Source organism: Notolabrus celidotus, chromosome 18, assembly GCF_009762535.1.
Source record: "Notolabrus celidotus isolate fNotCel1 chromosome 18, fNotCel1.pri, whole genome shotgun sequence".
In the NCBI taxonomy this organism is placed as follows: domain Eukaryota; kingdom Metazoa; phylum Chordata; class Actinopteri; order Labriformes; family Labridae; genus Notolabrus; species Notolabrus celidotus.
In genome coordinates this window covers 23,229,690-23,246,310 of record NC_048289.1, presented here as the reverse complement: position 1 = coordinate 23,246,310, position 16,621 = coordinate 23,229,690, and the positions used below count along the sequence as shown (strand labels likewise).

General features: G+C 42.2%; 2 protein-coding genes across 2 annotated transcripts in view; one reads left to right on the top strand and one right to left on the bottom strand.

Annotated features, from left to right (window-relative positions):
• mta3 (metastasis associated 1 family, member 3) overlaps nucleotides 1-8,995 on the bottom strand; it is a 37,108-nt gene extending 28,113 nt beyond the window's left edge. The window contains exons 1-2 of the mRNA XM_034707994.1: nucleotides 8,605-8,995; nucleotides 1,898-1,965 (exon numbers count right to left, since the gene is read on the bottom strand). Coding sequence (XP_034563885.1) covers nucleotides 1,898-1,965; nucleotides 8,605-8,632 — 96 coding nt within the window. The 5' untranslated portion in view covers nucleotides 8,633-8,995. The remainder of the gene's footprint in view (nucleotides 1-1,897; nucleotides 1,966-8,604) is intronic.
• An 822-nt stretch (nucleotides 8,996-9,817) lies between these two features.
• kcng3 (potassium voltage-gated channel, subfamily G, member 3) lies at nucleotides 9,818-13,810 on the top strand. The gene is made up of 2 exons (XM_034708357.1): nucleotides 9,818-10,825; nucleotides 12,355-13,810. Exons 1-2 carry the CDS (start codon nucleotides 10,206-10,208, stop codon nucleotides 12,998-13,000), a joined length of 1,266 nt encoding a protein of 421 aa, XP_034564248.1. The 5' UTR covers nucleotides 9,818-10,205; the 3' UTR covers nucleotides 13,001-13,810.
• The last annotated feature ends 2,811 nt before the right edge of the window (nucleotides 13,811-16,621 follow it).

Sequence of the window (16,621 nt, the reverse complement as noted above, 5' to 3'; positions counted from 1 at the left end):
CTTTTTTATATAGATTCCTAATAAAGCTACATTTTCAAGATATCTCTGATTAGTAAGTAACTAAGTAAATTGTATTTAGTATCGCACCTTTCATGGAATAAAATCACAAAGTGCTTCACAGAAAAAAATATTCAATTTAAAATGAAATCATAAAAAAAAAAAAAAAATCATAAAACAGTAAAAGAAGCAGACAATAGCATAATTAAAACATTAGTCTGTACAAGGTGAGTCGAAGGCTTGTGTAAATAAATGTGTCTTTAAGAGTTTTTTTTAAAGGTGACAACAGAGACAGCTGAGCAAATTTTTACAGGAAGAGCGTTCCACATTGTTGGTGCCACCACCTCAAAAGCACGGTCACCTTTTGTCCCTAGACAACCCTGAGTGACCTACTGGTGAGGTAGGGGTGGAGCAGGTAGGCGATATATTCAGGAGCCTGACCATGCAGAGCTCTATACACAAAAACAAGAACCTTAAAATGAATCCTAAATCTAACTGGAAGTAAATGTAGGGAAGTCATTTTGACTTAGTAAAAGCCACCCAACCTCAGTTGATTGATCATACCAAAAGCTAGTATTAGAAAAAATATGTTTCTTTAAACATTTTTTTAATTTCAAAAGTGAGTTAACTGTTTTTGCAAATGAACTCTTCATATATATATATATATCAAGTGGCAACCTCCGGTCTTGAAATATGAAGCCCATGCTCAAGTGTTAAAAACTGCAGTTCATCAAGCATCCACTTGAGACTGGCTGCAGAAACACCGGAAACCACATACACACCAATTCAAAAAAAGCCGATCTTTGCAACAGAAATAAACATGGTTTACAGCCTGGTTAAAAAAAATGGCTTCGGTCTGAAGAGCTAATTTCTGACTTGATTGACAGGTGGGAACACTGTAGCTGTTGGCTAGGAGGCTCAAAGCCCGCCTCTTTACATCACACTTGCTCGACAGAAGTTAGGTTGAGTTCAGCATTTCCAATATGGTTCCCTCCGCCGACTGGCTTCAAAACAGCGCTTCAGAAACAGACGGGTGACGTCACGGATACTACGTCCATTTGTTATAAAGTCTATGGTACAATAGATCTGAAATGCTGTTAGAACACTAGTCTGGATGGAGAGATGGATTTTTGTTTTAACATCAGCCTTTCAACTGAACAACATAGCCTGGGCCTCTTCATACAGGCCGTACTTGTTGCATAGATTACTGTTTTTTATTGCATCATACTGCAGGAACACCGCCCCCCCATTTAGCTCTTATTAAAAAACACAATGTCTCCTACCTGAACTTTTTAATATAAAGCCTCAGATGGTTTTTTTTTTCTATGACTGATACCGACCTGATTTGACATTTATCCGCCCACATCATCTGATAATAACACGCATTTATCTGAGTATCTGAGTGCAAATGGAAACCAGACCAGGGAGAGCTTCTCTCACAGGCTTTATTGAGGCTTTTCTTGTATTCAAACATGTTAGATTCACTCTGTTCTGAACTGAACACTCTTAGGGAAATTGTTTAAAAACAGGTGACTATAACACTGTTCAAATATTGGCAGAAAAACCACGGGACCAGGTCTCTTTCAGAGCTGGTATTAACTGATCTATAGTCATAAGCTATCTGAGCTCCTGAAGAGTTCATTACAATAATGCATCCTGCCAACACACACACGCTTAAAGGTGTGTCCTGTGATACCAACGGCAGTTAGGTGGAGACAAGGGAACACCTGTCACGTTACATCAAACTACAAACACTTCCAGTCACAAACATTACGGCAGCAAAGAAAGAAAGACGGGATGGGGGAGGAACAGAGAGGAATCCAAGCTATTTGACCCCAGGCATAAAAAGGGCACAAACACACACACACACACACACACAATGACACAAACAGCTCGTTACCTTGTTGAGTTCTTCTATCCGGCGGATCAGGTAAGGGTTACTGGAGGAGTTCTCGAAAAATACATAATCTGCAAATGGAAACAGACACTGCATCAGATCACTGCGATGTGGAGAGACAATCACAAAAACACAGCTACATATGTTACACGTTCATTAATAAAAACAACAGCGTTCAAAAAGACACAGCTCACTCACACAGTCTACTGATACACATATGATGATGTGCTCTTGTGCTGTCGCTGTAGTTTGTGGTTGTGTTAACACAGACTTGATTACACAGAGAGCTACTTTAATGTTGTTTCCATCACTTTGATGGGTACCGTGATGAATCCATATTAGAGTATTCCCATCAGTCGTGCTCAAATACTCAAAAATAAAATAAGGTGTGTCAATGGTATTGTCATGGTCGCTAATTTCTACAAGCCCACCCTTCAGGCGTCGCTGTGAGCTAATCAAACGCCACAATTTTAGCTTCAACGCCAGCTCAATAAACCGTTACGACAACAAATGCTGACACTGTTGGAAATAAGGGGTGGTGAGGTGATGGTGAGAGATCGCCTGTAAACTGTGTGAATGTTAATAAAGAGTTCAAAATGACATCACGTGTTTTATGGTAGCTGGAGGTTATGTTTACAATGCTTGCATGTCACATCAGATAAAATACTTCTTTTGTACGGATGATCACTGTATCTATTCGACGATTATTTGAATAACCCCCCCCCCCCCCCCCCCACACACACACACACACACACACACACACACACACACACACCAAATCATCTAGAAGGTCTAATGTTACACCCATCCTCTTATCTTTGCACTGGCTTCCAGTTAAATGTAGGATCCAGTTTAAAATTCTTGTTGTTGTGTACAGAGCGCTCAATGGTCAGGCTCCAGTCTACATTAGGGAGCTGCTGAAGCCTTATAACTCCAGCAGGACTCTGAGGTCCTCTGATCAGGGTTTACTGGTTGTGCCTCGTACCAGGTTAAAAACTAAAGGGGACTCTGCTTTCCAGGTTGTTGGACCTAAACTCTGGAGTAGTCTTCCTGAGGAACTGAGAACTGTGGACACTGTTGACGGGTCCAAAAAGCAGTTGAAGACTTATCTGTTTAGACTTGCCTTTGTTTAATCTGTCTGTTTTTATGTCACGTTTTTGTATTTATTTGCAATCGCCGTTTTCCCTTTTAATGTTTTCTATTGTTGTTGTTGTAAAGCACCTTCGGACCACTGTTCTCGAGAGGTGCTCTATAAATAAATCTTACTTACACACACACACACACACAGAGACTTGTCCCGTTAACGGCCCGTTTGTGTGGCAGTAGCGTTAACCAGCAACAGGAAGAGGTGCTGCTGGTAGCGGGCAATGACTCTGTCTCGATCTTTACGTTGGTGTTTCTGTGACTCAGCGTGGCGTGGTGTGTGTGTTTACATTTTACAGCCATGCTCAGTCTATGGAAATACACGTGTAGTAGTGTGAGATTCAGAAACGGAGAGAATCGCCGCGACTGTCGCTAATGTTTCTTCTCTTTTTTGTTATTTAATGCAGTTAGCATTCTTCTTCTTCTTCTGTTGTTTAACGCAGTTAGCAGCTTTAAGACGCTCTATTGCCACCATCTGGCGGGAATACCGTATTACAACCAGGCACCGGTAAAAAGAATGAAAATCATTTCCCATCCCTAGTTGTTACGCTGTCCAAAAATCAAACCATACACAGACCAGGGTCTATTTACTCCGCTCTTAGTCATTACATTGCTCAAAAACTGACTTTATAAATCTGTACTTAAGCCATACTGTAATTATTGGATTTTAATATTTGTATTTTTGTATGTCAAATAGCGAATTTGTTTGAGTTTGATTTTTAAGTTGCATTTGTGTTTTATTTCACATGCATTATCAGCAGTTTTATTTTGAATCAACAGTGCTTTTATTTAAAATCGCATATCAGTGAAGCGGTTCTCAGTGCACATGAGCACGGAGCGAGACGCAGGCTTCAAGCATGGAGTTTGTGTATGAACATTGTTACCTCCTGTATGAAGCATGCAGCCAACAAGTTTACACGTTGGATTTGCAAACAAAGCTGCGAATAAATCAGTAAAGGAAAGCTGCTTGTGTCTGTTTGTGCTTGGAGGGAATAGTAATATACACGATGTAGGAACAGTAATATAAATAAGGGGCAGGAATTAACCTGATTTCGGTGACACCCCTGATTTTGTAGATTCTGATCATCAAGATGACGATCTCTCCAGTTTCTAATAAATTTGTAACCACTTCTGATGAGATAAAACTGACTACACCGTTTTTTAGCATCAACATCTGAACACAGAGTAGAAGCAGAGGAGGCTTAAGTGCAAGTTTTGCATAACATGGAAACATTAAAACTAGTACTCAACTGTAACCAGCCTCCCAATTTCCACCCCCTTTAATATCACGTTGAATGCATCCTCCAAAATGTTGTTTTCTTTCACAGATTTGTTGTTTTTGACGGCGTATAATTATAAAAGTGGACTCAGAAAAGAGGCAGGAAGTGTGTCTGCATCTACATATTTATATTTCAACCACTTTCCCATTCCCAACTCACTAAAAACAGAAGAACCACGGAATTTAATTTCTTCCTCATGGCAAATTTAACCCCACACTAGAGGCACTTATTTCTGTTGTGAAAGTCTCAACAATCAGCAATTGTAACATCAAGAGGATGAGGTTAAGAGATGTTGCTGCGGATCATAAACCGGGACATAATGAAGAACAACTATAACAGAATCCAAAGCAAAGCAAAGACGCTTATATGTGTGCTGTGTTATATTTAGAGTCTGTGACACAGTAACCGTACTGCTATGGTTTTGTAAGATAAATAAATAGGACAGGGATATTTCTAATTCATAGTTTTCAGCTGCTCATCGACAAAATCCGCATAAACATGGCTTCAACAATCCTGATGATACAGAAACACATGCCTGGGAAGAATACACAGTAACTCTGAAGACTTCAGGTCATGACCGATGCTGCATTTAGGTGCTGTCTGAAATGTTGTAATAACTACGTTCTATAAACAAACAATTCTGCAAAAAGTAAATATGTCAGAGTCAAATGCATCCAGTCAGTTCATACCTAAACTCCTTTCTGCCACTGTTTTATCCTCTGGGATGTAAAGGCATCAATTAAAAACTGTTGTGAATGCACTTTTCTTTTAAATTGCTGGTGTTGCACATAGCAGCACTAGCTTGAGGAGGTTACATGCAAGTACAAAGCCCTAACCGGACATGCAGGATCCATACATTTCTATAGACTACATTTCCCTGTGGCACTGAGGAGTTTCGGATCGTGTTCGCAGGACTTATTTCTGTTATTATCTTGAGATAACAAAGTTTGTTTTTTGGAATCAAGGGAACATTTTCTGAGAATCTAAGACTACAACATGCCATGATGCGTTGCATACACCTATAAGGTAAGTTAGGCATGTTTGAATGTTTATTTTTTGCTTTGCATCTCCCATGATACAAGTAGTGATTCTGTTATCATATTAAAGCTAGGGTTGGTAGTCATGGAAAACTAGCATGAATTTGAATGTAGCATGTCCTCGGGACTACGTCTAACCCCTCCCCTCAGAGCTCCTCCAAAACGAGGCCCCCGCTCACATGCACGAGCGCCACTGCTTCACGACCATATGATGGTGATTGATTCAAAACCGTTCCTCAGCACACCGTTTGTGTTTTGCACTACGTCAACTCATGTCTCACTCAGATGTGAGAAAACACCAAAACATTCTCATAGTGAAAGTTAAAAACACTAACAAACATGAAATAGACGCGCAGGAGGCGGGCAGAACAGCAGGACAGGCTTTGATTGGTTTCCTAAATGGGTCCCTAAAGGCAGGGATTGGTTGGTGTTTTCCCAGGTTTACTCTGGCTGTAGATAGCAGCTTTTCTGGGCTCTTTTTTAATAAGAAATTATGCATTGATTGCCATCGGGGCATAAAGTTAATTTTAACCAGTATAACAAAAAGAGTATCTAAATCTGACTACCAACCCCAGCTTTAAATCAGGATGGTAAGCAACTAAAACTCACTCATCATAGGAATACAGTAATTAAATGAAGGGGTGTGTGTCTGCAAAAAAAAATAGTTTCACTACAGAATATTAACTCATAAAGGAAAAATATTACTTTGAGTTCAGAGAGGTAGAAGTTGGAGTTTACAGAGAGCACTTAAAGGCAGCAGGAAAACTACAGTTGAGGTGACCATATGGACATCAAAGTGAAACACTGTAAAGAAACTGATGCTACAAACCATAGACTGTTTTGAGGCCAATCGGCAGCAGCCATATTGCTGCTGTCGAGCGAGTCTGACGTAAAGAGGCAGGCTTTGAGCCTCCTAGCCAACAGCTACAGTGTTCCCGCCTGTAAATCAAGTCAGCTGTGCCTCTTATTGGAAGACACGTAATCTCAATATCTTCGAAATTGCCGAGTTAAGACAAAATTCACCCCCCGTACAGTGTGTGCCGATTGAGAAATGAGCTGTCAAGGGATGGGTACCAAATTCTGTACTTTTATAGGTACCGACTGAATTCCGTCGGTACTACTGAGTACGGATTCACGTGAAATCAAACGGTACCATGTTTCGCTACCTAAACGCATCCTTGTGACTGTGAGGAAGTGAAGGAATAGGCGATTTTTCATACTTTCGCCCTGTAATAAAGTTCGAGACTGATCAGCTGGACGTCTCTCTCTGCTCTCTGCATCTGCACAGGAGCGCGCCAAATGGAGCCTGCAGATGACCGGCGCGCACACTCAACGCGAGGCAGAACTGCAGGAGGATTAAATTGAGACGGCCTCTCTCGCTCCGACTACCTGCCCTGTTTATAACCGTTCCTGTGTGCGTGAATGCCCAGCAAGTAAGTTGTGTGTCCTGTTATTATAAAGAGACGGAGAACTGACTTTTTCCCATCCGCAGGCATTCACGTGGGTTAATTTATAAACTCCCGAAAGAGCAATTAGACGCCATGAGCACGTGTCAGCTAATATATCTAATGACCTATATAACCCTGTTTCTGTTAATTTCATGTTAAATGAAATGAATATGTTAAATTTAAAAATGTTGAGATTTTATTATAAAACAAATTAATATTTATTACCACATAAACACACAAAAGTACTTAAAATTGGTACCATTGAGTACCAGTACCGGTACCGGTGAAAGGTACCCATCTCTAATCCGGACTACACTCTTCTTTTGTACCAGGCTGTAAACATGTTTATTTCTGCTGTAAAGATCGGCTTTTTTGAATATGTGGTTTCCAGCACTTCTGGAGCCAGCCGCAAGCAGATCCTCGATGAACTGCAGTTTTTAGCACTTCCGCATTGGACTGATATTTTTAGACCGGGAGGTTGCCGCTTGGTTAAATCAAGATGGTAAGAAACTAAGTAAAACTCACTCATCACAGGAATACAGTAATTAAATGAAGGGGTGTGTGTCTGCAAAAAAAAAACTAGTTTTACTACAGAATATTAATTCATAAAGAAAAATTATTATTTTTGATTTCAGAGATTTTTTTAACATCTTTAACTTTTCCTTCCACTATTACTTATTTTATAAATTTTACTATATTGATTTCATTTTTAAGTATAATCATGCCTTTTATAATTTTACCATTGCTGTAGTCTTCTGTCCCTCTGTTATTCTGTGAAGCACTTTGGGCTGCATGTTAATATGTATGAAAGGTGCTATATAGATTAAGTTGAGTTGAGCTCAGAGAGGTAGAAGTTGGAGTTTACAGAGAGCACTTGAAGGCAGCAGGAAAACTACAGTTGAGGTGACCATATGGACATCAAAGTGAAACACTGTAACGAAACTGATGCTACAAACAGAGCTGTTGCAAAAAAAGATATCCCCTGGTTAAAGATATTTGTGCATGTGGTAAAGCATTTGTGCAGTTTCGGCTCATTCGGGGTCTCTCTGTAGATTTGAAGTGTGTGTTAATAGAGGTGTTAATCCAACCTGACGCAACGACGCCATGAATCGAGACTATTATTTGGTGTGAATTCCAGCAGACTGCTAACAAACTTAGCCAGCCAGAGGAGCCAATCGGCTTATTTACTGACATTTGAGGTGAATTTCAGGGAACAATGTGACAACACCAGGCATGTAAGGTTATCCGTGCTGTAGGATGTGCTGATCAGATGCGCGCTACAGCTGCAATAATGCTAATGAGTGAGGCCATTGCTGCTGCTGCTGCTGCTAACGTTAGCTAAATAAGGACTCGTACTAATGGCTGCATGCCAGAAGAGGCAAATACAAAGGCAAGCCTCAGACTGCCCGTGGTAACGTTTTAGCTACCTTTAAACACATGTGTAGTCAAGAGAAGTCCCCACAGCGTGTGGGTGTTCAGTCTCTCTGCTCTTAGTAAGAGAGAAAAGCCAAACAAAAGGTGAAGACGATACTAAAATGTTTACATTGTAAGCTAGCTATTTAGCAAGCTGGCGGCTAGCTGCTGTGGCCACGACAGACGCGGAGGCCTGACCCATTTTGAATCCCTAAATACTTAGAAATTATCACCTCCCTGCTCCAACTTTACGCACCTCAGCTCGTGTACCAGAGTCCTATCTTGATATAAGATGCAAACAAACTACATTAAGGCTTCAGAAAACCTCCAGGGATGCAAAACCAGAGGGGTTTCTGTTTGATAAAAAAGATCCACATTGACATACATACCTCCGACCCGGTACATATTGGCCGCCATTTCTGCCCTCCCGGAGTGTAAACCATAAACTAAGAGGATTGGAATAAATTAATAAAAACAATAAAACTCAGTCTCCTGAAAGGTAAAAAGGTGCGATGAATTATGGCCGTCGAGACTCCGGATGCGAGTCCAATCGGGATGTGTTTTTTTGCGAATCAACCCCCCCTCCTCCTCGGATCCACTGTTCCCTTTACAATACAGTGAACTCACGGCAGCCAAAAGAAGTCGGATCAACCCGAAAAACCACTGACTGCTGACGTCGAGAGGGGGGCCGCGCACGCGCAAACACAAAACACAGACAGACCATAGACTGTAGACACAGACACGCGCGCTAGTACGCACACGCGGGAGACACAGCAGCCACCGTTACCTGGAGAAACAAGGGCTGAAGTTTATTTGACTCAAACAATGAAAACGTGATGTATTCAAACGGAGCATGCGTAAAAAACACATACTTTTACAGTTTACAGTTTTTCCATGTAACACAAAACTGTCCCATCTTAGGTGTGTACCTTGATTTTAAAGTTATATATCAAATCAACTTTATTTATATAGCACTTTACACACAACGCAGTTGATCCAAAGTGCTTTACAGCAGAAATTGAAGAAAACAAAGAGAAAATGGAATAAAAAACACACAAAAACAGAGGAAGAGAGAGGGAAAGAAAAGTGGTAAGAGAGCAATATGATTAAAAATGAAATTAAGAGTACTAATAACAACAGTAATGGCAAGAAATTCAATTAACAGTGCAGTGAGTGTCTGAGCCAGTGTGTTTAGTGCAGTTAAAAGCTAATGAATGAAAGTGCGTTTTGAGGCGACTTTTAAAAGTCTCAACAGAGGGGGAGAATCGGATGGTGGGGGGAAGATAATTCCAGTTTTGGTGCACAGATGGAGAAAGCCCTGTCACCATATGTTTGTCCTTGATATTCGAACACAGGAAAAAGGCTTCATTTATCAGAATTGAAATCAATGTGAGGCCTAGGTGGATACTAGTAGACGGAATCAGCCTCATAAGTATATTGTGATACAGGCTAAACTTATTTCACTTAGTTAAGATCTAACCGGAAATAGGACAACGAAACGTGTACTGTACACAAATCCTGAAATAGTCCTTAACAGTGATTGTATTCATGGTTGGTGATAATTTTCAGTGATCTTTCTTACTCCCCTTTCTACTCAAACTAGAACAATTTCTGCCGTTTTCTTGAGACGGCAGCACGTTGGAGGTAATTGTGCGTAAAATTACGCACTCTATTTTTTCTGTATGAGTTTTTTGTCTCTCAGTGCATGCTTCCGTGCGCGCGCCCCTGTGACATCATTGATGGGATTGGCTCCCCTGACTGGGGTGGAGAGCCTCCTCTACAGGCTACAGAGGGAGAAGAAGAGGAGTGAGGGACAGTGGGGATAGTTTCCACCAGCCACGGAGCTTAGCGCAGGGACACCTATACCCAGAGTGAACCACGCCCCGGGGGACAGGGGGTGACTGCTGCGCCTGAGGTCTCCAAAACTCCTGACATGGAAGGGGGAGCGGACGGAGAAGAGGAGTTTTAAGTTTGGTTACAGGTTGGCAAGATGAAGTTCGAGGAAAGCATCTGCGTGCTCAACGTAGGGGGGACCCGGTACGCCTTCACCCGTGAGGTGATCAGGGATTTCCCTCTCCGGCGCGTCAGCCGACTTCATGCATGCGCAACCGAGAAAGAGGTTCTGGAACTGTGCGACGACTATGACCGGGACCGAAATGAGTTTTTCTTCGACCGCCACGCGCAGGCTTTTGTGTTCATCATGCTGTACGTGCGCTCTGGCAAACTCCGCTTTGTCCCCGGAGTGTGTGAGCTGTCTTTCTACACCGAGATGCTCTACTGGGGACTGGAGAGCGCGCACTTGGACACCTGCTGTCAGAAACGCCTGGACGACAGGATGTCCGAGATTGGAATGGACTCCGAGGAGGGCATCCAGGTGTCCGGGGATGAGCCCCAGAGTCCGGTAGAGCCAGTGCAACGGACTGCGCTCACAGGGCGCGCGAAATGGCTCGAGATGATGCGCAAAGCATTCGAGGAGCCAAACTCTTCGCTTTTTGCGCAGCTTCTAGCTTCAGTATCAGTGATCTTTGTGATCGTTTCTATGGTCATGCTGTGCGCAAGCACCCTGCCGGACTGGGACACAGCCAAGAAAACTACTGTAGAAGAGCACAGGTAGGAGAAAGTCCAGGTCAAGTCGAATTTAAATAGGTACAAGGGGACCATCACAAGGAGGCTGTCACGTATATAATGGCGCAAATTGTAACTCAAAAGTTGACTTTGCTCTGAAAATGCAGCGCGTACAACGGCTTCATTTTGTGAGCTCAACCATCGTCAACATGTCAAGGAACCGTTTCTGTCATGATCAGCGCTCTATAAATAATAAATGCACTCATACACACTGGAGAAAGCGCCTGCATGTGTTCGAGGCAGCGGTCAAACCCATTCGCAAAATCCATTTATCACCTGGGAGGCCGATAGAGGCATGAATCCAATCTCTCCTAATATGTTGTTACTTTACGAGCGTACAAAAAGCAACTGTCACTTTGAGACGACATATTTAAATCATTGAAGTATAGACGCATTGTTTAGCTTTAGGGACCTTGTCCTTCTTTTAAATGATTTGATGCCTTTTTTGTCAACAAAGCACAATGACAAGTTATGGGCAGCACTGAACATTAGGATCCTCTCATGTGAGAAGAAGCAAAGAAAGCAAATCAATAACAAATCAATATTATCTACAGAAGAGTAGTGTTAATTATTAAACAGGCTTTGCTCTGTCTCCCCTGACCCCCCCCCTTGCTCGTCTGTATTAATTTGAATGTCTTTGTTGGCTCTGCTGGTTATTTCGCTGTAATCTACACAAGGAAGACAAACAAGACAGATAATGGCAGGGTTGATTATATCCCTGTGGTTGTGAGCTGAACGAAAAGGTTTACTGATGGATTGTGCATCAGTCTAAGCAAACAAAAGCATTTAGCCACATAGAGGGGTCACCTTTGGAGGATTATTCTGACTCAGTTTTTAAATTATTTTTGGACAAAAGGTGAAAAAGTCCACCTCGTCTTTCAATATTATTTCTGCCAGATTTTCTTTCTCTTCTCCAGAGAGCTTGCAGACGGCCTTTCTCTATATATGGCGAGGTTATGTTCGCTCAGGCTGGATGGACATAGTTTTGGATCTGTTGCAATGATTGGGTAATAAGCTGGGAGTAGCGTTGGCGGTCAGGGTCAAAAGGATTCCAATCTAGTTTAATGTCAGTGCATGATACAGTTCAGTCAGCAGCTCTATAATTTGGTTGGGTCTAATTGTGCTGATGTGTTTGTCCTTATACACTGTGGTATTTGCTTGACCAGAGTGCTTCCATGTCAAATACAAGCACCACATCACTCTAGATTGCCTTTGCTGGGCTAATCAATGGGTAATTGTGGGCTTGTTTGTGTCACAGTCTCACTGTGGGAGATTTAAATCCCTCCCTCTGTGCAGGTTTTCAGTGTTTTCTCTTACTCAGTGTCTTTGTTGATACATATTTCAACTCTGAATTGTGTCACAAGTCATCCCTATTTCAAATTATTTACTTAATAGCAGCCCTGCTTTGCTTCCTTTGTGCACACATGCTCTGATTGTCAAACAGCATCTCATCCATATCTCTCCTCAGCCATTTCCTGTTTACAGTCTGTTCCTCTCATTTTTCTCCTCTGTAGGATAGTGGAGGCCGTGTGCATTGGCTGGTTCACAGCAGAGTGCATGGTACGCTTCCTGGTGGCAAGAAACAAGTGGGACTTCCTTCGCCGGCCGCTGAACATCATCGATGTCATAGCCATCACCCCTTATTACGTCACCATGGCGCTGGCCCGGGCAGGGATGCCTAGTGCGGGTCTCGGGGTCGCTGGGATTTTCTTGCGGGTCTTGAGGATGATGCGTGTGTTTTGGCTCATGAAGCTGGCCAGACACTTCCTGGGGCTGCAGACTCTGGGCCTGACGCTAACGCGATGTTACCGGGAGATGGTGATGCTGATGGTGTTTGTGTGCGTTGCCATGGCGATATACAGCGCCCTGGCTCAGCTGCTGGAGCACGGCTTGGACTTGGGAATGCAGAACCCGGATTACGCCAGTATCCCAGCAGCCGCCTGGTGGGTCATCATCTCGATGACGACAGTGGGCTACGGGGATGTGTACCCGGTGACTGTCGGGGGGCGGGTTCTAGGGGGGATGTGTGTGGTGAGCGGGATTGTTCTCCTGGCACTGCCCATCACGTTTATCTACCACAGTTTTGTACAGTGTTACCATGAACTCAAAGTCCGCTCTGCCAGAATAGCACGCAGCCTGTCAATAGAGGCTCTGCAGTGAAAACACATCTTTCCAAAACATTAACTGCTGCATCCATCAGGCAGGGGCGGGTCTAGACTTTTTCAACTGGGGTGGCCCGAGCGGGGCTCTGACATATGCAGGGTGGCATGATATATGTGTACACATTACTGACTGTACTGTATATAAAGATGGATGACAGTTCTCCAACTCCTGCAATTATACAAAAATGAAGCCAAAACAGCCAGTCACTTGGAGCCAGTCCGCATTGTAGCAAAAGGTAGAGCTGGGATATTGACATCCCGCCCCCTCTGCTCAGCAAAACACACACATAACCTAAGAATCAAACACAAAAAGGCCTAAAGGTAGTACAAGCTACAGCCGAACAAATTCTGGTGTCAGTTTCAAGCAGATACTTAAGGTTATGGAAGCTGAATGACTCTTGTGTTTATGTTTCCTCTCCCTGTTCCTGTTCTACTCTGCTAATCTGGTGCACACAGCGCAGCAGGAGCCACATTCATCAACAGAGCTGTCAGCCATGGCGTTATAGCCCTTTATTAAAGCATCAAATAAATAATCACAACTAAACTTTTTAAAAAAAGGACACAAAGACATTACTCAGCATGATAAAAACATAATTTTATGACAGAAAGCCGGTTTAATGAATATGTTTCAAGTCTTTTATTTTTTGCATTTAAATTATATTTAATTTTTATTATACACTGACATAAACAAAAACAACCCATCTGGAACCCTGGTTACATTGAAATATACTTACATAAAGAATGTTGATCTGGTTAAAGGTTCTTTGTTAGTACAATAGAAAATAAAATGTATACTGTTCCAGATGTATTGGAAGATATTTTGTAGAGATGTGTCAACCAAGTAAACAACATCACCCTCACTAGCCAGCAGCAGAATTACAAGTCGGTTGACCAAATTTCTGATATTATTTTTGCTGTTTCTTCAAAATGCTGGACATGTGTTTTATCGAAGCTTGTAACCCTGCCGAACACCACTAGCTGGGGCTGCCACAATACTATAATGCTCAACTACTCAGATGTAGAGCGACAGTTTGGAAGTAGGAAATGGGGATAAAGTTATATGTAGACTGTGTATGTCTTAAATGGCATATGACAACTTGACCAGAGCAATGCATAACCGGCACAGACATGTGGATGTTAACCTGCAGGGAGGTGGCACTAGCTCTGCTACTGTTTGCCACATTCGGCAAACCAATTTGGCATTATTTACCTGCAGACTCTTATCCTTTTTAAAAAAATTTTAAAGTTATATTTTTGGGCTTTTTTGCCTTTAATGGACAGGACAACTGAAGAGAGACAGGAAATGTGGGGAGTAGAGAGCGGGGGAGGACATGCAGAAAATGGTCGACTGGCCGGGAATCGAATTGGCGACCCCTGCAACGAGGACTGTAGCCTGTGAATGTGGGGCACTTAGACCGCTAGGCCACCTGCGCCCCTGCAGACGCTTATCCTGTGTTTAGCCATGTTAAAAAGATTGTGATCAAAAATGTTTTCTTACCTTTAGACTAGTCAACTAGTTGGAATTTCAATTTCAATTTGAACAACTCAAAAATCAGTTGCTTTGGAACATCTCCATTGTTTTGATTTTAGAGTTTGACCCATCTGTTAACATGGAGGAGGTGGGCTTTGTGACTTATATACTGCAGCCAGTCACCAGGGGGCGACTTGGATGTTTTGGCTTCACTTTTGGGAGTCTGTCATGTACGCAGTTTATTTCTGTCTAAATAGTCCATTTGAACAGGTCCCACCTCTGCCAAGGCGTCACAATTTCCGATATTGGTGTGACACCTGGAGTGGCCATCAGATTTTAAGTGAGGCTCATGCCACCCTTGTCCATTCCTCTGGACACGCCCCTGCCATCTATAAGAAACTTGATAAACTAACTGCTGACCCCATTTAAAACGATTATCGACTACATTGTTTCCTGCCTGAGCTGCACCTGATACTCGGCACAATTGTGCAAGAAAATGATCAAGTATATTGATTATTATTTAATAAAAACAAACACAGGTGCAGTAAATCCAGTTTTGACAGTGGCTGCTGTTTACACTGTATTCCCATGGTTACAACAATGCCTGCCTTTTTTTCTAAGCTGTATCAAGCACTCATGTGTGTTTGTGTGAGTGTGTGTGTGTTTATGCGTGTGTTTGTTTGTCTGGCCATGAGCCCTTCGCTTTGTCTAGGCTTTGCACCCAGATGGTCCAAGTTACACAAGATTGATGTGTGACCTAGATGCATTCAGTTAAACCTGTGAAATACAGAGAAGGAGAGAACATGTAAGTGCAAAGTGAGGATGGAGAAAGGGCACGCGGAGGGCTTAGTGTGTAGGAGGGGCTTAAGCTGAGGATAATGAAACGCAGGGACAGGTCAGCAAGGGGAGAAAGGTGGCAGACAAATACAGGATGGACAGGATATGACAGGGCAGACGGAGCCGGAATCAAGACAGAAATGACAGCAAGCCTAACTGCAAAGAATGAATAGATGGAGTGTGTAGTGCTTTCTTCATTTGTAAGTGAATGTAAGCTACTTTGTATTTCTGTGTCTCCAAGGCAACCTCATCCTCCAGTGTGTCAATCATAATGGAGGTTGATTTATGTGTACACGAATATACTCCACATTTGTGCACACCTTTTTGCCTGGCACGCTGCATCTTTTCTTTCCTGGAATTAATGTGGAAGTGACAGCAGCACAGGATGAATTGAAATCACTAAAAAAGAAAAAAGAAGCCTTGAAAAAAATGGAGAATAACACAGATGATGGTTCTGACATCCATGATTCAGACATGTTTGCACAGTCTGAGGTTTGCCAAGATGATATGATTTATTGAGGAGACACATGATCCAAGCAAACAAGTCCACACCTCTCCCACACAACAGTCTTTCTCTGCATCTCATCTCCTCTTCCTCCTGTTGCCTCTTTTTACTCACACACACACGCACACACACACGCACATGCACAGAAGAGGCTCTTGCTCCTCTGTTGCAAAGGAAATTAAACAATTAATCAGTCTGATCATTATCTTTCCGCCCTGAAATTGATAGTCCTCATTTGTTGTTACCTCATGAACCATGCAGCCTTGTATGACTTCTAAATGTATTGTGAAACATATCTTAATACTCTTCTTGTTGTTGTGTTATCTATGTGCTTTTTAAGTGGTGTAACAGGCAGCAAAATTAAAAATGATCAATATTTCACCACCAACCCCACAACACATAATTTTAAACTCATGCAGCGTAGCTAATAGTCGAGTAAGTTTTTGGCCAGGCCTGATTGAGACCATTGATCAAAACTTTTTCATCACTATAAACGGTCTTGTAATTAATGTTATTAATGTGTGTGATTTTATAATAAAACGACTCTGAGTGAAATGTCAAAGATGGTGTAATAGTTGCTACAAATCAAACTTCTATAAATGGTGAATTGTAAGTGTAAATTCCACAGCACAATGACAGTACAATGACAGTATTTTGATCTTGGGTTCCTGTCATACATACTAAAACTTCAAACTACTCTTTTGAGTAACTCTTAAAGGCACTGTGAGGAACTGACATGTTGTGGACATTAGCAGTGCTTATTCCAGGATGAAGACTGCATTTCCCATGAGTACCATCACCCACTG

Coding starts and splice junctions, on each gene's coding strand:
- kcng3 (XM_034708357.1), top strand. CDS start 10,206: ATGAAGTTCGAGGAAAGCATCTGCGTGCTCAACGTAGGGGGGACCCGG. Junction 10,826..12,354: donor ACTACTGTAGAAGAGCACAG/GTAGGAGAAAGT, acceptor TCTCCTCTGTAG/GATAGTGGAGGCCGTGTGCA.